The sequence below is a fragment of the Bufo gargarizans genome, chromosome 4, assembly GCF_014858855.1.
Source record: "Bufo gargarizans isolate SCDJY-AF-19 chromosome 4, ASM1485885v1, whole genome shotgun sequence".
Taxonomy (NCBI): domain Eukaryota; kingdom Metazoa; phylum Chordata; class Amphibia; order Anura; family Bufonidae; genus Bufo; species Bufo gargarizans.
The window spans coordinates 314781544-314808123 of NC_058083.1; the positions used below are offsets into that span (position 1 = coordinate 314781544).

The 26580-nt window shown below is 42.2% G+C and overlaps 2 protein-coding genes across 7 annotated transcripts in view; one reads left to right on the plus strand and one right to left on the minus strand.

Moving 5' to 3' along the window:
• The first annotated feature begins 379 nt into the window (after positions 1-379).
• On the plus strand, positions 380-16926 carry SMLR1 (small leucine rich protein 1). Its single transcript, XM_044291816.1, has 2 exons — positions 380-594; positions 15940-16926. The coding sequence occupies exons 1-2, from the start codon at positions 468-470 to the stop codon at positions 16050-16052; spliced, it is 240 nt and encodes a 79-aa protein (XP_044147751.1). The 5' UTR covers positions 380-467; the 3' UTR covers positions 16053-16926.
• Positions 16927-24461: 7535 nt separating this feature from the next.
• Positions 24462-26580, minus strand: part of EPB41L2 (erythrocyte membrane protein band 4.1 like 2) — a 175886-nt gene continuing 173767 nt past the window's right edge. For all 6 annotated transcript variants that reach the window (XM_044292255.1, XM_044292256.1, XM_044292260.1 and 3 more), the window contains one exon: positions 24462-25666. The gene's annotated coding sequence lies outside the window, so the exon portion shown is untranslated. The remainder of the gene's footprint in view (positions 25667-26580) is intronic.

Sequence of the window (26580 nt, forward strand, 5' to 3'; positions counted from 1 at the left end):
AGCCTAACAGAGTCAAGAAACATGCTATTTCTGAAAGGCTGGGTGGGTTAAGTTTTAAAGAAAGAGGGTTTTGCTGTCTATAGCAACCACCACTCATTTTCTAACCTACACTGGTAAAATGAAACACAAACTCTTTATGTGTTATGCAACAAGACTAATTTACATGTAAGTAAGTATTGAGTAAACTGCAGTTACTGATTAAAAACTGAATAACATGGCAAAAACATAATAAATGACGTAATCATCCGTAGATTTGCTGAGAAGTTCAGTCTAGTTATTTTACAACTTTGCTTCAATCCTCTTACAAATCACAGGACAAATAGTACAAAGTCCTAATACAAGGCTTCAATTGTGGGACCAAAGGCCAGTTTAAGAAATTAGCAAACACAGTCTAGTAAGCTATCCTCATAACGGGCAGAACGACGGGGCAAGCACCACTGAGTCCTGCTTCTTCTACACCGATAACCATGGGACACATAATATCTGTGTTTGTCAGGGAGCTGCCTATTGCACTAATATTTGTTGGGATTTTTCTACCTGTTGCTTTGCTGCTGCTTTGCCTCATTTCATACCTCAGGATAAAACTTGATGAAGGTAAGTAACTGAGAAAGTTTACAATAGTTGTAGATAACCAGTGAAAAGAAATATACTGTAGGAATCATTTAGTATATATTTTGTCTATTGTGAGGAATGTTTTAAGGGGACGGTCACCTAGATCCTGTTGACCTCCTTGAGCGAAGCATGACAACATTGCAGGCCTGCTGAACTAAACTTTGTTAATTTACGTGTAAAAAGTTTTCACTTTTGGTGAGCTTACACTTTATTACTTGCAGCGCTTGACGAGTCTGATGTTTGCGTATTTATGAATCCATCACTACACAGTCAGACCACAACGTCTACCACCTCAATGCGGATCTCATCATTGTTGTGTCCAGGGTTTCAGTTGGACAAGGCAACCTGAAAATGTGCACAGTGGAGGAATATGTTGTAGTCGGTACTTACATGTCGATGTTGCCATTTGTTACTTACATAGTTACATAGTTAAAAGGTTAAAAACAGACAAACCAACAAGTAATTGGGCATGAACTCGGCAAATGAGGTTCAATGTGGATAAATGTAAAGTTATGCATCTCAGTAGTAATGCATCATACAGTATCACACAAAAATAAGTACACCCCTCACATTTTTGCAAATATTTTATTATCATTTTTCATGGGACAGCACTGAAGATATGACCCTTTTTATACAATGTAAAGTATTCAGTGTACAGCTTGTATAACTGTGTAAATTTGGTGTGCCCTCAAAATAACTCAACACACAGCGATTATGGTCTAAACTGCTGGCAACAAAAGTGAGTACATTCGGATACTTTCACACTGGCATTTTGGTTTCTGTTTGTGAGATCCGTTTCAGGGCTCTCACAAACGGTCCAAAATGGATTTAAACGGATCAGTTTTTCCCTAATGCATTCTGAATGGATAAGGATCCAGAATGCATCAGTTTGCCTCTGTTCCGCTCTGGAGGCGGACACCAAAACACTGCTTGCAGCGTTTTGGTGTCTGCCTGACGATGCCTTACAGTGTGTGTCAGGACGGATCTGTTTTCACTCACACAATAGAAAATGTATCCGTCCCCCATTGACTTTTAATGGTGTTCAAGATGGATCCGTTTTGGCTATGTTACAGATAATACAAATGGATGCGTTCTGAACGGATGCATGCGGTTGTATTATCTGAACTGAAGCGTTTGTGAAGATCAATGATGGATCCGCACAAAACGCAAGTGTGAAAGTAGCCTAAGTGAAAATGGTCAAATTGTGTCCAAAGTCTCAATATTCTGTGTGGCCACCATTATTTTCCAGCACCGTCTTAACTCTCTTGGGCATGGAGTTCACTAGAGCTTCACAGGTTGCCACTGGAATCCTCTTCCACTCCTCCATGATGACATCACAGAGCTGGTGGATGTTAGAGACCTTGCTCTTCTCCGCCTTCCGTTTGAGGATGCCCCACAGATGCTCAATAGGGTTTAGGTCTGGAGACATGCTTGGCCAGTCCAGCACCTTTACCTTCAGTTTCTTTAGCAATACAGTGGTCATCCATTCTTGGAGGTGTGTTTGGGGTCATTATCATGTTGGAATACTGCCCTGCAGCCTAGTTTCTGAAGGGAGGGGATCATGCTCTGCTTCAGTATGTCACAGGACATGTTGCCATTTATGGTTGCCTCAATGAACTGTAGCTCCCCACAGCCGGCAGCACTCATGCAGCCCGAAACAATGACACTCCCCCCACCATGCTTAACTGTAGTCAAGACACACTTGTCTTTGTAATCCTTACCTGGTTGCCGCCACACATGCTTTACACCAGTGTTTCCCAACCAGTGTGCCTCCAGCTGTTGCAAAACTACAACTCCCAGCATGCCTGCACTGCCAAAGGCTGTCCAGGCATGCTGGGAGTTGTAGTTTTGCAACAGCTGGAGGCACGCTGGTTGGGAAACACTGCTTTACACTATCTGAACCAAATAAGTTTATCTTGGTCTCATCAGACCACAGGACAGGGTTCCAGTAATCGATGTCCTTAGTCTGCTTGTCTTCAGCAAACTGTTTGCGTGCTTTCTTGTGCATCATCTTTAGAAGAGGCTTCCTTCTGGGATGACAGCCATGCAGACCAATTTGATGCAGTGTGTGGCATATGGTCTGAGCACTGAACAGCTGACCTCACACCATTTAACTTCTGCAGCAATCATACATCTATTTTGAAAAGACAACCTCTGGATATGGCGAGGCCTGTTCTGAGTGGAACCTGTCTTGTTAAACTGTTGTATGGTCTTGGCCACCGTGCTGCAGCACAGTTTCAGGGTGTTGGCAATTTTCCTATAGCCTAGGCCATTTTTTTTTTTTAGAGCAACAATTCTATTTTTCAGATGCTCAGACAGCTCTTTGCCATGAGGTGCCATGTTGAATTTCCAGTGACAAGTATGAGAGAGTGTGAAAGTAATAACACCAAATTGAACACACCTGCTCCCCATTCACACCTGAGACCTTGTAACACTAATGAGTCACATGAAAACGGGGAAGGAAAATGGCTAATTGGGCACAATTTGGCCTTTTTCTCTTTAAGATATACTCACTTTTGATGCCAGCGGTTTAGACTAATGGCCATGTGGTGAGTTTTTTTGAGGGCACACCAAATTTACACTGTTATACAAGCTGTACACTGACTACTTTACATTGTATCAAAGTGTCATATCTTCAGTGTTGTCCCATAAAAAGATATACAAAAAATTACAAAAATGTGAGGGGTGTACACACTCTTGTGAGATACTGCATGTCCTAGGGGATGTAACACTGGGAGTGTCACTTGTAGAGAATTGGGTGTCCTGGTAGATCATATATTAAATAACAGCATGCAAGGTCAATCAGCTGCTTCTAAGGCTACCAGGATATTGTCATGCATTAAACGAGGCATGGACTAGTGCGGCAGGGATACCGCAAAGCGTTGGTGCGGCCTCATCTGGAATATGCAGTTCAGTTATGAGCACCAGTCCATAGAAAGGATGTTTTGCAACTGGAAAAAGTACAAAGGAGAGCGACTGAACTGATAAGGGGCATGGAGGGCCTTAGTTATGAGGAAAGATTAAAATAATTAAATGTATTTAGTCTTGAGAAGAGACGACTAATGGGGGACATGATTAACCTATACAAATATATAAATGGGCCATACAGAAAATATGGTGAAAAGCTGTTCCATATAAAATGCCCTCAAATGACAAGGGGGCACTGCCTACCACTGGAGAAGAAAAAGTTCAGTCTCCAGAAGCAGCAAAGCTTCTTTACTGCAAGAACTGTGAATCTGTGGAATAGACTTCCTCAGGACGTGGTCACAGCAGGGACAGTGGACAGGGTTTAGAATTGTTAAACGTAAATGACAAATGTTTATGAAATTGTGTAGAAATCTGAGTCTCACTTCCTTTCAGGGATATGTGTCCCCAATCATCCCTTGGTTGAACTTGATGGACTTATGTCTTTTTTTCAACCATATTAACTACAGTATGTAACTATGTAAGTTTAACCAAGTATGTGATTATTCTGTATGGTGAAAATGTTCTGCTTTCTTGTTTGAATTCATGTACTGTAGTATTGAATTGTATTGTAATATACAGTATATCCTGACTGTAATGTAATAACAGGAAACTACCTTCCTGTGTGGATATTGAAACTAGGGAGTCTCTTAGCTCATGGGATTCTTGTTTTCTTGGCCTAGACATTTGGCACACTTTAAGAAAATGTCACTTCAGCATGGATGGGCACAACTGGCCACAGTTTTATTTTCTCTTGTCACAGTAAGACTGTGCATTCCCAACACAGGGTACTAAATTAACCCTGGGCCGTCTAGCCGCTACCTACACATCAGTTTGTCCCTCACTAAGAGGGCCTAGGTCTAGCTCCCAGTTCCCCAAAACACAAGTCACCATTCATACCAACTATATCATAAGTATGATCTGCAGGGGGGGGGGGGCAACATTTCTACTGCATACACGTATTTATCATTGTTGTACTCCAAGTTACTGCAGACAACTGCAAACTGTAGAGATATTTTCTGAAAATTTTCTGGCTCATTACCGGGCAATTCATTAGTCACTCAGGCCACAGTCACCAGTACACACAGCTCACTGACTTCTCCATCATCCAAGAGGTTATGTGTGTTCATTGGGGTTTCATTCACGCTACCATGATCCTCTACATCCAACAGCATCTTCATTGCTTGACTCATGGTGTTCTACACCACACACCTCACCCAAGGTCCACTCTTGTGCATAGTTAGGATCAACACACTCCTCGTCATTCTTGAAGAGAGGACCAAATTTCTCTTAGTTAGTAACACCTGCTACATATGGAGTCACTTTATCAGGGGTCTCCAAAGATGTCACAGGTTCTTTACACCCTTCCAGCATATGGTCACTACCAGATATTTTTGATTCACACATCAAGCTCATAGGCTTGACACTTATCACTTCAGGTACTTACTGGTTATCCACAGGGCCAGTAATTGTCTGGTTGCCACTATCAACCACATTAGTTTCACCGGAATCTGGCATGGCAACCTCACTTTCTAAGTTGTTATTAGACACAGCATATGCATCACTTACATCACTTTTGTGATTATCAACCATGACCTCTAGGGGTACACTTAAATGGGTTGTCCACTTTTTTCTGTTGATAACCTATCCTCAGAATAGGTCCTCAATATTAGATCAGGGCCCCAAAGCAGCCGCTTCCCCTCTAGCTACGCCCCTAGTGACATCAGGTCCTTTTACACGAACCATTGTTTCAGGCAAATATCAGGGATGAACTATAATTGCCTGCTCATCCGCAGAGATGGGACTGCTTTTACATGGAGCAATCACTTCCGCTGTATGGAAAATCATTGTTCCTGGGCACTGTTTACACAGGACAAACGACTGCAGAGAAACAATGAGGGAGATTTATCAAACTGGTATAAAGAAAAACTGGCTGAGTAGCCTAAAGCGAGCAATCAGATTACACCTTTCATTTTTCAAAGTTCCTTTGGAAAATGAATGGTGCAATCTGATTGGTTACTATGGGTATCTAAGCAAGTTTACCTTTACACAAGTTTAATAAATCTCCCCCAATGATTTTTGGTGTTGGCTGAAAGTCACGATCACCTGATGAACGAATATTTTCTGGTTCATTGGCTGATCCCAGACACCTTTCACACAGGCTGATCCCCGGCACCAAACAAGTGTTTACAAATGCTCATTCCCTACAATTAGCCTGTAGTCCACAACATTACATTATTCTGTGTCATCACAGAACTGTTGTATGTTCTTTTCATCAGACATTATTGCATTTAACCCATTATTATCATGGACTTTACATTACTGTCCATACCGCACAGTCTCCACAGAAACTAGAATGGTCTCACCACTCTCTGGACTTTTATCCTTGCACGTCAGCATCTCTGAACACAATTTCAATTGCTTAGTATTCAGACTGCTTACTTTTCAGAGATTTCGCCCTCATAAACATAGAGACTTTTGTCTGCGAGCCCCCTGGCTTTTCCCTTTTAGGTAGCTGAACAGCACATTTTGGAGGCTTTCACCAGGAATAGCGATTAGCATGATTCTGGATATGATCCCACAACTATCAGAAATACAAGTTTTTGTCCCTCTATAGTCTTTAAAAACAGTGTCAAAGGATATCAGAACAGTCTCACCTACCAAACAATTCCTCTTTACAAACAGCAATATGTCTGTTTTTTCCACTGAGACTTGGCAATGATCCAGATTGACCCTTAGTAGTCCACTCATCAATAACCTGCAGGTCTTCCTCTGCAATTCTTCTGGCTTCTTGACCAGAGGACAATCATGTGCACCCTTTTCCACTTGATGCACCTCCAACAGTGCTCTCTGTTGCATGACAACCACCTGCTGTTGGGCTTGGTCGCTCCTAGCGATGACATCATGGTTTTTCTGGACATAATTGGTTTCCTGGGCACCAAACATTTCCCATGGCCCCAATCAGTTACCCTTGGCAATGGCACCCTCCACCTTTTCCTTATGATACTCTAGTCAGGAAAACACTTTGGACCTGGACATAGCATTCCCTTGGCTCAGCAATCTCCTCCATTGCTTCTTTATGGATTTGAAATCCAAAACTTACTGGTGTTGCTACTCCAACTGCTCTAACAGTTATCTTTAGTTAGTATCATTTTACCTGGCAGTTGATTCCTGTACTTCAGCTATAAGCTGCACCATTTGTTTGAGAAGTTTCTTGACTAGACCCAGGTCAACATACATATTTCTATAGTAGTCCTTCTAACAGCAATAAGTCAAATTAACAGCAGAGAACATAGGCTTCAGGTATACCACTTATTAACTTTAAGGGCTGATTCACACGTTGGATGTTTTGCAGTCCGCAAATTGTGGATCCGCAAAACACAGATACTGGGCGTGTGCATTCCCTAATAGAATAGTCCTATCCTTGTCTGCAATGCAGACAATAATAGGACATGTTCTATTTTTTTGTGGAACGGCCATGCGGACATAACACGGAATGCACACGGAGGCATTTCTGTTTTTTGTGGCCTCATAGAAGTGAATGGTTCAGCATACAGGCTGCAAAAAACAACAACTAACTGACAGAAAGAAAAAAATACGTTCACGTTAAGAGACAGAGTATTGAATTGGCATCAGAGTTTCTCTAGATCAGCAGAGGCACAAGGCAAACTGGGCATGTGGCCATTTACATTTTGCAGAAGCAGACTTCTTGGAAAACACATGTCTTATCAAATTGGTGTAAAATAGAACTGGATTAGTTGCCTATAGCAACCAATCAGATTCCTCCTTTCAGCTTAGCTGGAAAATTAAAGGAGGAATCTGATTGGTTGGCAAGGTCAACTAAGGCCCATTGCAGACGATGGGATGTATTGGATAACACTGACAGCCTTACAGTTGCGAGAAAAAGTATGTGAACCCTTTGGAATGATATGGATTTCTGCACAAATTGGTCATAAAATGAGATCTGATCTTCAACTAAGTCACAACAATAGACAATCACAGTCTGCTTAAACTAATAACACACAAATAATTAAATGTTACCATGTTTTTATTGAACACACCATGTAAACATTCACAGTGCAGGTGGAAAAAGTATGTGAACCCCTAGACTAATGAAATCTCCAAGAGCTAATTGGAGTGAGGTGTCAGCCAACTGGAGTCCAATCAATGAGATGAGATTGGAGATGTTGGTTACAGCTGCCCTGCCTTATAAAAAAATACACCCACCAGCATTGCCTGATGTGAATGATACCTCGCACAAAAGAGCTCTCAGAAGACCTACGATTAAGAATTTTTGACTTGCATAAAGCTGGAAAGCGTTTTAAAAGTATCTCCAAAAGCCTTGCTGTTCATCAGCCATTGGTAAGACAAATTTTCTATAAATGGAGAAAGTTCAGCACTGCTGCTACTCTCCCTAGGAGTGGCCGTCCTGTAAAGATGACTGCAAGAGCACAGCGCAGACTGCTGAATGAGGTGAAGAAGATTCCTAGAGTGTCAGCTAGAGACTTACAAAAGTCTCTGACGTATGCTAACATCCCTGTTAGTGAATCTACGATACGTAAAACAAGAATGGATTTCATGTGAGGATACCACAGAGGAAGCCACTGCTGTCAAAAAAAACATTGCTGCACGTTTACAGTTTGCACAAGAGCACCTGGATGTTCCACAGCAGTACTGGCAAAATATTCTGTGGACAGATGAAACCAAAGTGGAGTTGTTTGGAAGAAACACACAACACTATGTGTCGAGAAAAAGAGGCACAGCACAGAAACATCAAAACCTCATCCCAACTGTCAAGTATGGTGGTGGGGGCATCATGGTTTGGGGCTGCTTTGCTGCATCAGGGCCGGGACGGATTGCTATCATCAAAGTAAAAATTAATTCCCAAGTTTATCAAGACATTTTGCAGGAGAACTTAAGGCCATCTGTCCACCAGCTGAAGCTCAACAGAAGATGGGTGTTGCAACAGAACAACGACCCAAAGCATAGAAGTAAATCAACAACAGAATGGCTTAAACAGAAGAAAATACGCCTTCTGGAGTGGCCCAGTCAGAGTCCTGACCTAAACCCGATTGAGATACTGTGGCATGACCTCAAGAAAGCGATTCACACCAGACATCCCAAGAATATTGCTGAACTGAAACTGTTCTGTAAAGGCCGAATGCACACGGCCGTTGTTCACGGTCGTGAGCGGTCCGTGGAACCGCGGCCTGGATTCTTCCTGAGAGCAGGAGCGCACGGCATCATTGGTTGCTATGACGCCGTGCGCTCCCTGCTGCCGCCGCAGTACAATAATACACTGGTTCATTCTATATCAGTGTATTACTGTACTGTGGCGGCAGCAGGGAGCGCACGGCGTCATAGCAACCAGTGACGCCGTGCGCTCCTGCTCTCAGGAGGAATCAAGGCCGCGGCTCCACAGACCGCTCACGGCCGTGAACAACGGCCGTGTGCATTCAGCCAAAGAGGAATGGTCAAGAATTACCCCTGACTATTGTGCACGTCTGATCTGCAACTACAGGAAACGTTTGGTTGAAGTTATTGCTGCCAAAGGAGGTTCAACCAGTTTTTAAATCCAAGGGTTCACATACTTTTTCCACCTGCACTGTGAATGTTTACATGGTGTGTTCAATAAAAACATGGTAACATTTAATTCTTTGTGTGTTATTAGTTTAAGCAGACTGATTGTCTATTGTTGTGACTTAGATTAAGGCTACTTTCACACTATCGTTCGATCGGATCCGTTCTGAACGGATCCGATCGTAATAATGCAGACGGAGGCTCCGTTCAGAACGGATCCGTCTGCATTATATTAGCTAAAAAAAGCTAAGTGTGAAAATAGCCTGGGACGGATCCGTCCAGACTTTCAATGTAAAGTCAATGGGGGACGGATCCGCTTGAAGATTGAGCCATATTGTGGCATCTTCAAACGGATCCGTCCCCATTGACTTACATTGTAAGTCTGGACGGATCCGCACGGATCCGCACGGCCAGGCGGACACCCGAACGCTGCAAGCAGCATTCAGCTGTCCGCCTGTCCGTGCGGAGGCGAGCGGAGCGGAGGCTGAACGCCGCCAGACTGATGCAGTCTGAGCGGATCCGCTCCATTCAGACTGCATCAGGGCTGGACGGCTGCGTTCGGGTCCGCTCGTGAGCTCCTTCAAACGGAGCTCACGAGCGGACCAGCGAACGCTAGTGTGAAAGGAGCCTTAGATCAGATCATATTTTATGACCAATTTGTGTAGAAATCCATATCATTCCAAAGGGTTCACATACTTTTTCTTGCAACTGTATATCCATGTCATCTAATACATTCCAGATCTGTAATGGTTACATAGCATCATAAATCAATGTAATGCTACGTGACCCCGGCAGTGCCTCGCCGAGAGTCCGCAGTGAGACACTCGCTTATCTGCAAGAGGCCTAAGCCAGTTCTACTTTACACCAGTTTGATAAATGTGTCCCACAACCTTTCAAGTATGGCTTCCAACGCTTTAGATTCGACCACAGCAACCTTACTGATTACAACTTACACTTTAGTAGCTACGCACCTGGTTCACACCATAGGTATGGTGCTGCCTGTCTCTTCCCCAGACTAGGAGCCCATCTGGAAGAGCTTAGCCCAGCTGTATGTTGTTATCCTGTATACAGCTGATAGCAACTTCAGGAAAAAACGCAATGTGAAAGTAAAGCGAGGATGGGCAAGACTGTTGTGTGTTAATGTAGCGCATACAAGTGCCACAGCTCATTAGTCCAACCCCCCACCTCTCTGCGTTTTAGCTTTCACTTTGTTCCTACACACAGAGCTGTCAGATATGTTATTAGCTGTGTTGGTGGATGCAGTGGTAGTAGTGTAAATTCAGAAAAAAATTACAGTGAGTAATTACTGGATTTTATATGCATGAGGTAATAAAGGCTGTTGGGATATCTTTTGGAAGCTGGAGACCCTCTTCATTTTTTTTGTAATAGTAGAAATTGTAGTCATGGTGGTAGTGGCAGTGGAACTTAGGCAAAATATAGAGGAGGGAATTGGGAAGGGGTGCCAAGGATCTCACAACGACATATCACAGTGTGATAAAAGTGGAAGTGAGGGTGAGAACTATAATGATTATGTATTGGACAGGACCCGAGATCTGGATAGGGGTGCTGAGGTGGAGGTGACATCAGAGGAGGAGGGTGGTGGCTCTGGCTGCAATGAAAAGCAAAGACCACGAACAGCCAAAACCTTAAAAAAAAAAAAAAAAAAAAAAAAAGCATTCGGAATAAGACTGCCCTTCTCCCGGTCTTCTGTGTGGCAGCCAGGCTGCATTCCCAAGCAGTACAGTGTCCCAATCATTATCAGCAGCTACTTCTTCTCCTGCTCAGCTTCCGCTACTCCATTGTGAAACATCCATAGCGGAATGTAGGGCCACAAGAAATCTTTTGGTGATCAGTAATTACGTAGCTTGATGGCAAATGTTTCTAAATAGGCTGCTTGTTAACACTGTCAACCATGAGTTTACTCAAAGCTATACATGTCAGTGCCCCACTGATGTTATTTACTATTGCCGTCATTGCCTTATCCCCTTCACGACTGCAATAGGTTTATATACGTGATATTTGCACATGCCCCGTGCAGCTATCACGTCTAAAAACGTCAAACCAGCTCTTTAATCCAAGGGCTGCAAAGCGCTTGGATTAAAGCTTCTGCCCCTGCACTGCTGCTGTCACGGACAGCATACAGTGCAGTAATGCCGGCAAGGGACCAATCAGAGTGGCCCCTTGCCGGCAATCAATCCGATTAGTAACCAATCGGATCGCGGCAGTGAAAAAAATGCCGGTTTCAGGCTCTGATCTGCGCTCTGCAGATCAGAGCCTGAAATCAGGTAGTGTCTCTGTGCCCCCGATCTGTGCGCCTCCAACACCCCCCTGTCAGTGCCTGCCCCTGATGCAGTTCCCCTGCCCAATCCATATTCATGTAGTCTGCCCCTGATGCGGTCCGCCCCCTCCCCATGCATTCTTCCCGCCCCTCCTGCCCCGTCCTCCCTCAATGTTGGCGGCCATACCCCTATCCTTTCCAGCGCTGCCCCCGGTCCCCCTGCTGTGTGTGATGGCGGCGGCTCCATTCCTGAGCCGCCACCATCAGCGAGTGTCAGCTCTATGCTGACACTCTGCTGTAACCCCATAGATGCCGCAGTTGCGGCATCCATGGGGTTAATAGAGGGAGGGAGCTCCCTCTCTCAATCATCGGGGCTGCCGCGCTGTGATGGCAGTGCCTGATGGTTGACATGGCATGGCTGTTGCCACCTACAGGGCATCTAATAGTATTATACTTTGCAATGCAAGAGCATTGCAAAGTACACTCACCTAAAGAATTATTAGGAACACCATACTAATACGGCTTTGGACACCCTTTTGTCTTAAGAACTGCCTTAATTCTACGTGGCATTGATTCAACAAGGTGCTGATAGCAGTCTTTAGAAATGTTGGCCCAAAATCTGCCTTCCAAAAACCGTATGGCATTCCTTTCCTTCTGCGCCCAGCCGTGTGCCCGTACAGCAGTTTACGACTACATGTGGGGTGTTTCTGTAAACCGCAGAATCAGGGTAATAAATATTGAGTTTTGTTTGGCTGTTAACCCTCAATGTGTTAAAGAAAAAAATTGAAAATCTGCCAAAAAAGTGAAATTTAGAAATGTCATCTCCATTTTCCTTTAATTCTCATGGAACACCTAATGGGTTAACAAAGTTTGTAAAATCAGTTTTGAGTAACTTGAGGGGTGTAGTTTCTTCAATGGGGTCATTTATGGGGGTATCCACTATGTAGGCCCCACAAAGTGACTTCAGACCTGAACTGGTCCTTAAAAAGTGGGTTTTGGAAATTTTCTTAAAAATTTTAAGAATTGCTTCTAATCTTCTAAGCCTTCTAACGTCCTAAAAAAAAAAAAAAAAAATGATGATGATGCAAAATCCAAAATGATGCCAACATAAAGTAGACATATGGGGAATGTTAAGTAATAAATATTTTATTAAATATCACTTTCTGTTTTAGAAGCAGAGAAATATAATTTTGGAAAATTGTGAATTTTTCAAAATTTTGGGTACATTTTGGATTTTTTCATAAATAAAGGTGAAATATATTGACTCAAATATATGACTATCATGAAGTACAATGTGTCACAAGAAAACAATCTCAGAATGGCTTGGATAAGTAAAAGTGTTCCAAAGATATTGCCACATAAAGTGACGCATGTCAGATTTGTAAATTTTGACCTTGACACTAGGGCATCAATGACCCTTGGTCATGAAAGGGTTAAGGAACTTAAAGGGAAAGGGAAAAAAAATGTAAGACGAGAGAAAATATACGAGTCTGAGGAAAAATCACAATGTCAATATAATTTTCAGGCCAATTGGAGCACTTTTGATTGGGGTAGAATCCATTTGGACTTGAATCAAATTTTTGCAAAGTGGTGTGACCTCAATGAACACTTGGATATGAAACTTCAAATTGTGGTGCTTCTATTTTGTTGCAAATACTAATATTTCGGGACAGTGCTGGTCCCTTAATCAGGTAATTAAAAACACCACAGTTTGAGGTTTTATATCAGAGTATTCCTTGAGGGAGCACCGACTAAGTAAGGACAGCGGGATGGAACCAGAGGATCCCCGTATTATCACTATATAGGTTGTTATGCACTGAGCACAACTACCATAGGTGAGCGGCAAATTCCCCCTTCATTACCTGACTCTTTTTTGCAGTCTTGCCTATAACTTACAGTTGCAAGAAAAAGTATGTGAACCCTTTGGAATGATAAGGATTTCTGCACAAATTGGTCATAAAATGTGATCTGATCTTCAGCTAAGTCACAACAATAGACAATCACAGTCTGCTTAAACTAATAACACAAAGAATTAAATGTTACCATGTTTTTATTGAACACACTATGTAAACATTCACAGTGCAGGTGGAAAAAGTATGTGAAGCCTTAATAACTGGTGGAACCTCCTTTGGCAGCAATAACTTCAACCAAACATTTCCTGTAGTTGCAGATCAGACGTGCACAACGGTCAGGAGTAATTCTTGACCATTCCTCTTTACAGAACTGTTTCAGTTCAGCAATATTCTTGGGATGTCTGTTGTGAATCCCTTTCTTGAGGTCATGCCACAGCATCTCAATCGGGTTGAGGTCAGGACTCTGACTGGGCCACTCCAGAAAGTGTATTTTCTTCTGTTTAAGCCATTCTGATGTTGATTTACTTCTATGCTTTGGGTCGTTGTCCTGTTGCAACACCCATCTTCTGTTGAGCTTCAGCCGGTGGACAGATGGCTTTAAGTTCTCCTGCAAAATGTCTTAATAAACTTAGGAATTCATTTTTCCTTCTATGATAGCAACCCGTCCAGGTCCTGACGCAGCAAAGCAGCCCCAAACCATGATGCCCCCACCACCATACTTCACAGTTGGGATGAGGTTTTGAAGTTGGTGTGCTGTGCCTCACTCCAATTAGCTCTTGGAGATGTCATGTCTAGGGGTTCACATACTTTTTCCACCTGCACTGTGAATGTTTACATGGTGTGTTCAAGAAAAACAAGGTAACATTTAATTATTTGTGTGTTATTAGTTTAAGCAGGCTGTGACTGTCTATTGTTGATAACATTTTATGACCAATTTGTGCAGAAATCCATATCATTCCAAAGGGTTCACATACTTTTTCTTGCAAGTGTACATTCTGTGTCAGAACGGATCCGTTTGGCTCAGTTTCGTCAGACAGACACAAACCCTGCTGGCAGCGTTTTGGTGTCCACCTCCAAAGCGGAATGGAGACAGAACGGAGCCAAACTGATGCATTCTGAGTGGATCCTTTTCATTCAGAATGCATTAGGACACAACTGATCCATTTTGGACCGCTTGTGAGAGCGCTGAACGGATCTCACAAATGGAAAGCCAAAACACCAGTGTGAAAGTAGCCCTATTTGCAGGCTATTGGTGTGATATATACATGGGAAGTACACATTGTGGTACTATGAAAAATATCAATACGTGCCCACAAAATGATGCATCACATAACAGAAGCAAAACATGGCAATTACCAACCATATATAGTTGAAGGACACAATGGTGGTTAGGAAGAAGGACACTGACAATCCATATCAGTGTCAACTCTCTAACAAGTACTGGACTAAAGGAATATCGATGTTCATACAAAATATGCAGAGCAGCTTGTAATTTTGCTTCCCTAAGGCCTAGCTTTCACAACATTTTAGCAAATCTCAGCCTAGATGTTGCCAATTTTGAGCAAACTTCAGAAACGATACAGCATATTCAGCATAATACCACGTCAGAAATTCTAAGGAGTAACTGTATATTTAAAACTCAGAAAATAGAAAGATGCCAGACAGCAGAAAAAGCTCAACCACATAAAGCTTTTTTTTTTTGCTATAGCTTGTTTTGGGTTTAGATGGGGCGATGGCCTTCTCAAATCAGTTTCACAGCTTCAAAATCCTTGTGGTTGGAGAACTGATAAAAGAGATTTAACAGTGGATACTGGGTCATATGAGACCCTTACTGCATATACTTGATTTCGTTCACCTACTGTCCACTGTTCAAGATACCAGGAGCGTTCGGCAGGCTTGCAATACATGGTGTGGAGCTTTCCAGTTATAAGAAAGTTCTGAAATAAGGTTCTTAACATGATTCATACTGTCTTTGATGTACACAATGCTCAAGACCCTATTATTGGCCTTCTTTTCTAGATGAAATTCCACTGGAGGAACAGAGAAAGATTGATATAAAATTTCAAGGATAGCAATCAAAATTGGTCAAATATACTTTATTAAAAGGGTTATCATGTTATACACTGTTAGTATTGCGAGGTTACGGCCACCCTTCAATCCAGCAGCGGTGGCTGTGCTTGCATACCATAGGAGAAATTGCCGGCCTCTGGGACTCGCATCTATACTTAGAATGGAGCTAATAAAGTCCTGGAGGGACTTTGAGAATGCCAAAAATAGCCGAGCACTGGCCTCGTAGAAGTGAATGGAGCTTGTTCCTCCCATTCATTTGAATGGGACTTCTGAAAATAGCCGACAGGCAGGCTCTGCTATTTTCGGCATTCCCGTAGGAATGAATGTAGAGCGAATGTGCAGTGTGCCCTCCGGGACTTTGCGGGCTCCGTTTTAGGTGTAAGTGCTGGTCCCAGAGGTACATACTTATTGTGGACTAACCAAACAATCATGTGGTCTATGAAGAATGGTAACACCATATGCTTATAACTAACACATTAGATGACCCTTGCTGCATCTGGTACAATAACTGTAATAGTGTGTTAGGCTATATGATCATAAATATTTTATAAATTGCTTTATAAATAAACATTTTATTCACAGTTAATGAAGAGCTGGCTCAAATCCGTGACCCAAGAGATTCTCTGCAGGATTACTACCTTCACTATAGGCAGTTAAAGTCGTCCAAGAACCAGCGCCTGAAGAAGACTTCTTAATCCCAGTTTTACTTCACACACAAGGACAGCGTATATAATGTAAATCTGCTCACAAATCACCGGGGAGAAAAGGAGGATTCTAAAAATGACTGTGCAACAAGGGGATGTAAGAAGGTGTTGCCAATTAGGATGTCTTCCTTTAAAACTCTGCTCACTTGAGACTTGAAAGCTGGAGCCGTCTTAAATGGATCACATGGTGATTTTACCAAGGTTACTGGCGATGCCTGTGGACCAGGACATGCTGAAGTCATCTGAAATCTGCTTCTCTCCTAGTTAGGCTGCTAGAAAATGGAACATATATGCAGTTACATAACAGTATCTGTAGCTGTAAGCTAGGAACAAAGCAAAGCTATTATAAGCTACGGCCTCAGTCTAAGGACCGCATCGGGTTTTCTTTATTTCCAGTAAAAATTTCTAGTGATCGTCATGTACATTTCCAGCCTTCATATTCCTAGTAAAGCAGCCTTAACGGATTTCATGACACAATTGCACTAATTCTAACAGCATTATCACGATCACTTCACGAGAGCACGGAGAAACGGTGATCAGGAGCACATTTCTAGGTGGTAAATGTAGGACACAGAGAAAATACTGACAGAATGCAGCCATGACCTGAAACAGTGGGTAGCTTCCTTGTGACGTCTCCCAATCACTGGTAGATTTTTTTTTTAGGGGGATTTTAAGGGTGTATTTTACAATAATCATTCCTTGAACAGAGGGCTCTTCATGTGTCCCTGCCCATTCTGACACTATCCAACCAGTGCTGCCAGTGTCAAACTGTACAGGAACGCAACTGGTAACACCCATCTGAACCATTATTGCAAACTGCTAGCAATTCATTCAGAAGTAGCAGGATAATAAAGTATTAGTAATACATATGGATTTATTTTACTCACTTATATAGCGCCGACATATTCCGCCGCGCTAAACAAACATTAGCATTACTCTATCCCCAGTGGAGCTCACAATCTAAGGTTCCTATCAGTATGTATTTGGAGTGTGGGAGGAAACTGGAGTACCTGGAGGAAACCCACGCAAACACAGGGAGAACATACAAACTAGATGTAGATAATTTACTTGCTTGGATTCAAACCTAGGACCCCAGCGCTAACGACTGAGCCACTGTGCTGTCCATCCTGAGTCATCCCCTACAATGCAAGCAGTTACTAAAACAGACATGTCAGGAGATGTTACGGGTCCTTTTTCAGTCTCTATTCACATTGAGGTTGTGGTTCCACAAAAACCAGCACACAGTACCATATATGTAACATAATAGTATACCTGAAGCAAGTCTGATGTAAGACTTAACGATTTTTCTGATGACAGAAACGCTTTATGTAGCTGGCTGACATTATCGATGGGCTAATGTCAGCAGTACATAACTGTATGACTTATATTTCCCTGCCTGTAGCCATTTGCGCTAAATAATTACTTTTATAATATGCAAATAAGCCTCTAGGTGCTAGTGGGGCGTTGCTGCCGCACTTAGCGGCTACGTCCTCTCACCGCTTGGCACGCCCTTGTAAAGGTGATTGACATAAAAAAGTCTATATATCATAGAGAAATATTTTTAGAACGCAAAAAAAAAAAAAAAATTTTATTTTATAATCATATATTGTAGGGATCAACCACCTCCGGCACTCCAGCTGTTCAGAAACTACAACTCCCAGTATACTTCATTCACCTCTGGGAATTACAAGAACAGCCAAGCATGTTTGCATAATGGGAGTTGCAGTTTCACATCAGCTGGAGTGCCGGAGGTTGCCGATTCCTGATATATTGTGTCTGTGAATAAACTAGTAATAGGTTTTAGCAAAAAAAATACCAAGGCCTTTTATTGTTATTACTGTATTTTTCACCCTATAAGATACACCGGCCTATAACACGCACCTAGGTTTTAGAGTAGGACAATAATAAAAAATATTTTTCATTAGACCTCATGTCAGGCCAGCAATCAGACCCTCAATGTTAATCAGACCCTCAATCAGACCACCAATGTTAATAAGACCCCAGTAAGACCTCACATGAGACCCCCATTCCTCAGATCTCCCCATTCCATTTATTAGCCCCCATGCCATCTATGATCCCCCCTTTCCATTCATGAGCCACCATTATAAGCCCCATGCCATTTATGAGCCCCCATGCCACAGAGCAAATAAAATAAAATAAAATTAAATACACTTACCTCTCCTGCGCCGGCCGCCGTCGCCTCACCTCCAGCACGCTCTGTCTTCTTCCTGCTGCAGCTGTGCTGCAACCAGACTCGCACAGCGCGAGGTCACAGAGCACAGCTGAGGAACAGGAAGCGGTGAGTACAGAACCCTCACCGCTTCACGGTCCAAATGTGGGCTTCCATAATGGAAGAGCTTATTAGTATTTAACCCATAAGACGCAGGGACATTTTCCCCCCACTGTGGGTGGGGGGGAAACTACTTATGGGGCAGAAAATACAGTATATATTATAACCTTTTAATATGGGTTAAATAAAAGAAAACCAGTAATATGTAGATTAGATTTCTGAACGGATCTCAGTGTAGTGAAGCTACAGTACATAAAGTATATGATAAAGTAGATGCTAGGACACAGCTCCGCCATCAGCCTGCTGTCTAGCCCTGTCAAATCAAACACTAAAACTAGGTGAAACCTTATGGCTGATAGTGTGTACTTACTGTATATGTACTAATTTCTGCGGCATTTTATATGAAACAATATTTAAAGGGAACCGGTCACTGGGATTTTGTGTATAGAGCTGAGGACATTGGTTGCTAGATGGCCACTAGCACATCCGCAATACCCAGTCCCCATAGCTCTGTGTGCTTTTATTGTGTAAAAAAACCAAACGATTTTATACATATGCAAATTAACATAGAAGAGTCATATCTTACTTGTGTGACCAGAGAAGAGTCATATTTTCTAGCTCTGACTCATCTCAGGTTAATTTGGGTATGTATCAATCGTTTTTTATACATAATAAAAGCACACAGAGCTATGGGGACTGGGTATTGCAGATGTGCTAGCATCTAGCAACCCATGTCCTCAGCTGTATACCCCAAATCCCGGTGACAGATTCCCTTTAAGTAACCACTTGCAACAAGTTAAAGCAGCTGTCACCAGGATTAACCCTAGTAAAGCAGACATTCTGCCTGGTAGGTGTACTCATGCTGATTACAACTATACCTTTCTTTTGCCTGATAAACAGCTGCCAAAATATCTACGTTTTAATTCACTTGCAAATGAGAAGTTGGAGCACCAGGAGGGGGCACTGAATCCTTTGAGGACTGCTTTGTAATACCCCCTGTGCTTTGCACACTCCCCCGAGCTGTATGGTTAGGGTTGTTGTCCTGCTGGAAGGTGAACCTCTGCCCCAGTCTCAAGTCTGTTGCTGCCTCTAACATGATTGCCCCATCAACTCTGACCAGCTTCCCTGCCTCGTCTGAAGAAAAGCAGCCCTACAGAATGATGCTGCCACCACCAAGTTTCACAGTGGGGATGGTGTGTTCAGGGTGATGTGCAGTGTTAGTTTTCTGCCAAACACAGCGTTTTGCATATAGGCCAAAAAGCCTCATCTGACCAGAGCATCTTCTTGCACTTTTGCTGCCTTCTTCTACATGGCTTGTGGCAAACTGTAACCAGGACTTATGGCTTGCTTTCAAAAATGTCTGTCTTCTTGACACTCTTCCATAAAGGCCACATTTGTGAAGACTGTCCTGAACAGTTGTCCTGTGGACAGATTCTCCCACCTGAACTGTGGATCTCTGCAGCTCTTCCAGAGCGACCAGGGGCCTCTTGGCTGCTTCCCTAATTAGTGCTCTCCTTGCCTGGATTGTCAGTTTAGGTAGAAAGCCATGTCTTGGTAGGTTTGCAGTTGTGAAATACTCCTTCCAATAGTGCTCCATGAGATGTTCAGAGATTGGGATATTTTTATATCACATACCCCTGCTTTATACTTCTCCACAACTTTATCCCTTACCTGTCTGGAATCTGGAACATTGGTTTAAAAAAAATAAAAAAAATCAAGACTTTCCTTGACAAAAAATACATTTCATTGTTCTTAACCAGTTAAAACTCCTGCAACAAAAATAAGGTAAGTGCTTACAGCGACATAAATGCCTCATTGGCAAATTGGTTTAGCTAGTTCTGTAAAGTGGTAGAAATGGATAGGATTGCCTAGAAATGTTTAATATAAAAGTAAATGGTTTATTACTTCCCTTTCTTGTGTGGGAGGAAAATTTCCTCTGTAATCTTTGTTTCAAATTTTTTGTTGTTGTTGAAAATCGCTGTATGAATACTGTAGACACATAAGAAGTTGTGCAAAATTGTATGTATATATACATATGCTTTACTAAGGAATACTTACTTTCCTTTGCATATATATTTTTCCATCATATCAGACAGATAACCAGTAAACCACTTAATATTGTTAAAGGTTTTTAAAGTAAAACGTGAACACACATTTTACACTGCATATAAATATATAATCTATTAGAGTACTACTGCTTGGACCAACACAGATCACGAGAATGGGGGCCCATACCCCGTGAAACACTTCCCCGAAATGATCATAGCAGCCGGTCGGCCATGAGCGTGGCTGCTTTAATATTTTCTATGGGGGTTCCGGAGATAGCCAAGTACAATGCTTGGTTATCTCTGGAGCTCCCAAATAAATTAATAGAGCACTGTGGTGGGCTTTAATACTACCGGGGAAACTAGGAATTATTACTACAGGGGGCATTATGGAGGGCTTTATAACTACTGGGGGACTGAAGAACATCATTATAAGTATGAAAAACTATGGGTGCATTATTACTATAAGGGGCACTATGGGACATAATTATTACTACTGGTGGGACATTTTGAAGCACTCTTACTGTGGGGGCACCATGGGACAGTCAATTTAGCACATTTTTGGGGGACACTGTTTGCTGCACTATTACTGAGATGGGAGGGTTGCTTTTACTGCTCATATCTTGAGAATCATAGCAGCTACAGATGTGGTCTTATTTGAAAACTGACATTCCAAGCTTTCAAACAAGAACAGAATCACAGCATCATCTCTACTACATTGGGAGATATAGCTGTTAGAAATTGTGTCGGGAGTGAAAGCAGTAAAACCTACTTTTACTTGCAGCTTTAATCACTGCCAACCTGAAAAATATATACACTAAGGGGCACGTTTATTAAGATCGGCATTTTAGCCGCCGGTCTTAATAAACCCCTAAACTGGCGGTTGATTAGCTGGAGTTATGAAGAGGTGCCAGTCATGTGACCAGCAATCAGACTTTCCAAATAACACAGCATCTTAAGTGTGGACAGGAAGTCAGTTTCTCTATGTATTGCTATGGGAGCCTCAATGTCAGTCTCATAGGAATGAATAGAGAACTGAATTCCTGTCCTGTGTCAGTTGGAGATCAGGGTGTTGGTTAAAAGCCACAGATAAGGATCAGAAGGGAGGTTATAACTCACAAATGCTGTCACTAATGAGAAGATTACATTTACTACAGATTACATCATGTACCTTTCTAACAGGTCAGAGAATAACAAAAATTGCGGGAGTTCTTTAGTGTGACTGCTCATATCTTGAGAATGGTAGCAGCTACAGATGTGGAAGTTAAGGGATATTCGGGTTATTAGTTATCCCCTATCCACAGGATATTAGTTCTGTGGAGGTTCTACAATGAGAACTGGGACCCCGCATCCCTCAGAGCCCCCCAAAATGAACACACTATGCGAGTTCTGGAAATAAATGAGCACTATATGATAATCGATAATGCAATCACCAAGGGACACAGAATCAAGAAAATGGTCAACGGTGATCCCTAATAAAACGTAACTTTTAATCAGTTCAATTAATAAAGGTCCCTAAGAATTTAACAGGTCAACAAGGAAAAAATACAATAGGAGTGCTCAATGACACTCAAACATTATGGTGCAAGGCAAGACCTAAAAGCTAACTGTTAGTCCTACCATATCGTGGGAGTCCTCTGGACTTCGTGGATACACAACAGGTACGGAAAGGGGCTCTAGATCCCTAGACAGCCCTAAGGTACGGGTGCTATGCTGGCCCTATCGTCCTAGCCACGGTGCACCTAAAAAGGAACGAACCCATCCGAGACCTTCCCCTTACGCTACTTGGCCCTAGAGTGCCCTAGTGCAGCTAGTTCCTACATGCATGTTTCGATTTAGGCTGCTTTCACACTAGCGTTCGGGTTTCCGTTCGTGAGCTCCGTTTGAAGGAGCTCACGAGCGGACCCGAACGCAGCCGTCCAGCCCTGATGCAGTCTGAATGGAGGCGGATCCGCTCAGACTGCATCAGTCTGGCGGCGTTCAGCCTCCGCTCCGCTCGCCTCCGCACGGACAGGCGGACAGCTGAACGCTGCTTGCAGCGTTCGGGTGTCCGCCTGGCCGTGCGGAGGCGTGCGGATCCGTCCAGACTTACAATGTAAGGCGTCATGCACATGATTGTTGTTTCATTCCGTGTCTGTTGTTCCGTTTTTCGTGATTTTCTGCGGACCCATTGACTTTCATTGGGTCTGTTGAAAACTCGGCTAATGCACCGTTTGTCATCCGCGTCCGTGATCCATGGTTCCAGTCCGTCAAAAAAATATAACCTGTCCTATTTTTTTTCATGGAAAACAGTTCGCGGACCGCTTTTTTCCTATCATTTGCATGGCAAACTTGACTTAAACTTTTTTTTTTTACTTTCCTTCATGTCTGGTGATCCTCCAAAAATAAAGGAAGACACACTGAAACAAAAACGGAAAATGAAACAACGGAACCCAATTTTGCAGAACGGAACACAACAACGGTCGTGTGCATGAGGCCTTACACATCAGGGGAAACATAACAGAGACTGGATAGGAACAAAGACCAAATCCAGAAGGGCATAGGTCAAGTATGGTTTAACAAAATGCACATACAAATAGGTACTGGTACATACAGTGGATATAAAAAGTCTACACACCCCTGTTAAAATGTTTCTGTGCTGTAAAAAAAATGGACAAAGATAAATAATTTCAGAACTTTTTCCACCTTTAATGGGACCTATAAACGGTACCTACTCAATTGAAAATCTTTCAGGTGGAGGGAAGAAAACAAAAATAATGTGGTTGCATAAGTGAGCACACCCTCTTATAACTGGGGATGTAGCTGTGTTCAGAATCACATTCAAAATCATGTTAAATAGGAGTCAGCATACACCTGCCATCATTTAAAGTGCCTCTGATTAACCACAAATAAAGTTCAGCTGCTCTAGTTGGTCTTTCCTGAAATTTTCTTAGTCCCATCCCACAGCAAAAGCCATGGTCCACAGAGAGCTTCTAAAGCATCAGAGGGATCTCATTGTTCAAAGGTATCAGTCAGGAAAAGGGTACAAAAGAATTTCCAAGGCATTAGATATACCATGGAACACCGTGAAGACAGTCATCATCAAGTGTAGAAAATATGGCACAACAGTGACATTACCAAGAACTGGACGTTCCTCCAAAATTGATGAAAAGAAGAGAAGAAAACTGGTCTGGGAGGCTACCAAGAGGCCTACAGCAACATTAAAGGAGCTGCAGGAATATCTGGCAAGTACTGGCTGTCAGGTAACATCAATCTTCTGTATTCTTCATATGTCTGGGCTATGGGGTAGAGTGGCAAGACGAAAGCCTTTTCTTACGAAGAAAAACAGTTAATATACAGTATGAGCAGTAAATCAAAGTTAAAGCTATTTCAGTATATTGTTAATAGTTTTTTTTTTTATATAGACATACGGTATTAACAAGTGTCTACTTATTTTTGCAACAGTGACAAGAGGAAGTGTAGTCATGTTGGTCATCACCAGAGTGCTGATTCACATACTCGGTCGGCAGACAGTTACCTCTGCAGATCCCTTCCGCTGCACGTGCATGATCAACTTGGCTGAAAACACATGTATTCCCAGTATCAGGAGGGGAGAAAGCCACTATCAGAATTTTCTGGCAACATCTCATCTCCCTGAGAACAAAAGGATCGGAAACATGAAATCAAACAAACAGTCTCCTCTGGCATCTGCCATCAAGGCAGTGTCGGTAGGCCCCCATGCACATTATCTGATTGGCTCGTTTCACTGTTTGGCCAAATAATGTGCATAGCCAGCTTGAGTTACGAGGTATTTCACCTGAATAGGTGCAGTAACTATGCAGAGCACCTGATCTGTGGACATTTTTAAAATCGTAAAACAACTTACAGGTACAAGGAGAATCTAGATTCTCTCTTTTTGTAAATGAGCCTATGCCATAGTGGAAGGCGATCTTCAGTTATTCAGGCATCACACTTTTTCATTCATTTATGCCAAGAAATAGGGCAGGGAAAATGTTCACGTGTCCAATGCATATTTTCTTTATTAGATTTAGAAATATTTAACAAGTAGCTAAACACGTACAAGTATTCAATAGGATAAACAAACTTTATTTTAACAGTTATACAGAAAGCAAAATATTCTTAATACAACTTGAAGCTGCTATAAATCTAATTTGGCATTTTAACTATACACGGTCAACTGTAAATCAGGACGAGAGACAAACCGTACACATTTTGCTAGTGGAAACCAAGGTAGGTGTGTAGTCATTGGCAAATTCAGAAAGTGCAGTTATCTTCCTGCATGCCAGAATATTGTATAAATCAATACAAAGCATTGAAAACGTACATAAGTTTAACTATGCTTCTGACAGCTCTACCATGTACACATAGATAAAAAAGAAGTGAATATGACACATTAACAAACAGCACAATATTGCTTGAAGCTGCCAAATGCTTACCTTCTTTTGGCAGAGATGATACCCAGGCATCACCTTTTCTGGAATGTTTTTTTTAAGCTGTCTGTCTCCTAAACGGACAGTCAGTGTTCATTGCTAGCTGGACAGCATTGATTGAACAGACGATATGTAGCTGTTGCCGTCCCTCTTATGACTGACTGCCTACCGCGAAGCAATAAAAATCTCAAATACATAGACAATGTCCGCTGGAAAGATTTTAAAATGACATTTTAAAAAGTCGCTTTGTATCAGTGTGATCTCATGCTCATTTTTGTTATCTGGAAGTAAACCTTTAAAACACAAGTGCTGGTAGAAAAAACACCAATGAATGTGAAAGAGGAAACTGTAAGAAATGTGTACAAAAAAATGCTGTTCTCTAAACATATACTTCACCTGAATATTCTGTAAATATGGAAATGGCCTCACAAAGAGGCTTCCATTAAGACAAAAGTTTAAAAGAGAAAAAAAAAAGGGGGAAAACTACACTTGTTACACAGATTTCGGCATCCTCGGATGAGAGGTCTGTTTTTTTTTCTTCTCTTTTTAAAAGGATATTGTTCACAAACATACAACCAAGAATTACAAAAATAGAAAGTAGTTGTGCAAACAAAACTCTACTATAAAGCTATGAATGTTAGGAAGTGGTTATAAAAATTAAACAAGCAGAAAAGGAGTGAAAAAGAGCAAGTCAGGTGTTAAGCTGAGGTTGAACGTTGGCATCTTAACCTTCAGGTGTCCCGTCATGCTTGCCGATCCTGGTTACAACTTTCGTAACATTAGCAGCAGGACACAGTTGTGTGGTAAAAATTCCTTCATGCTGTAACCTTGAACTTTACTCTGAAAAGACACATAAAAATAGAAGAAATTTACAATGTACTGCAAGATACTACAAAGGATGGGAAATCCTTTTATTTCTATTGTTCAGCTCTATTATAGGAGCAGGCAAACGAAAATCACAGAAGAGCTGAAGCCGTCAAATGACAAACTAATGGTCCCTGATGGATCCCATTAGCTATAATAAGATCCGTCGGGTTCCCCTTAGAAAAATTGGAAGCTTAGGCTGAGTTCACAATTCAGTTTTTTGATCAGTTATTGTGAGCCAAAACCATGTGCAGGTCAAAAACACAGAACAGGGGGAAATCATTCCATTGTACCTGATCTCTGTGTAGACTCCACTACTGGTTTTGGCTCACAATCAGTTATGGGAAAAGCTGACCAAATAACTGAAATGTGAACTCAGCCTTGGGGCTCATTCACACGACCGTATGAATGAGTCTGCATCTCTTCCACAAATTTGCATAACGGGTGCGGACCTATTCATTTCAATGGGGCCGAATGTTGTTCCATTCCACAGGCCCGCAAAAAATACGCAGCAGGTCCTATTATAATGGGCTGCCCGATCCGTTATGCAAATTGTGTAACGCACACAATGTTTTGCGGAACTGCAATTTGTGGATCTCAAAACACGATGCGATCGTGTGAATGCTCCCTTACCAGAAAAAATAGCGCAGAGTGCTGTACCATTTTGACTGTCTTTTTTTATGAAACCAGCAACAGAGGCCCCTAACAGAGCCTCTGACGCAAATGTGAAAGATTTTTGGGATATTCACAACAGGTATGAAATTCCTCAATGAATGGCAGTACAGCTACATAAGGCTCTAAGACCAAAGACTCAAGGAATAACAAGACATGTAGGAATGCCCACAAATTAAAGGGCTTGCGTTCACTAATGTCGCTGCACCTAGATACTG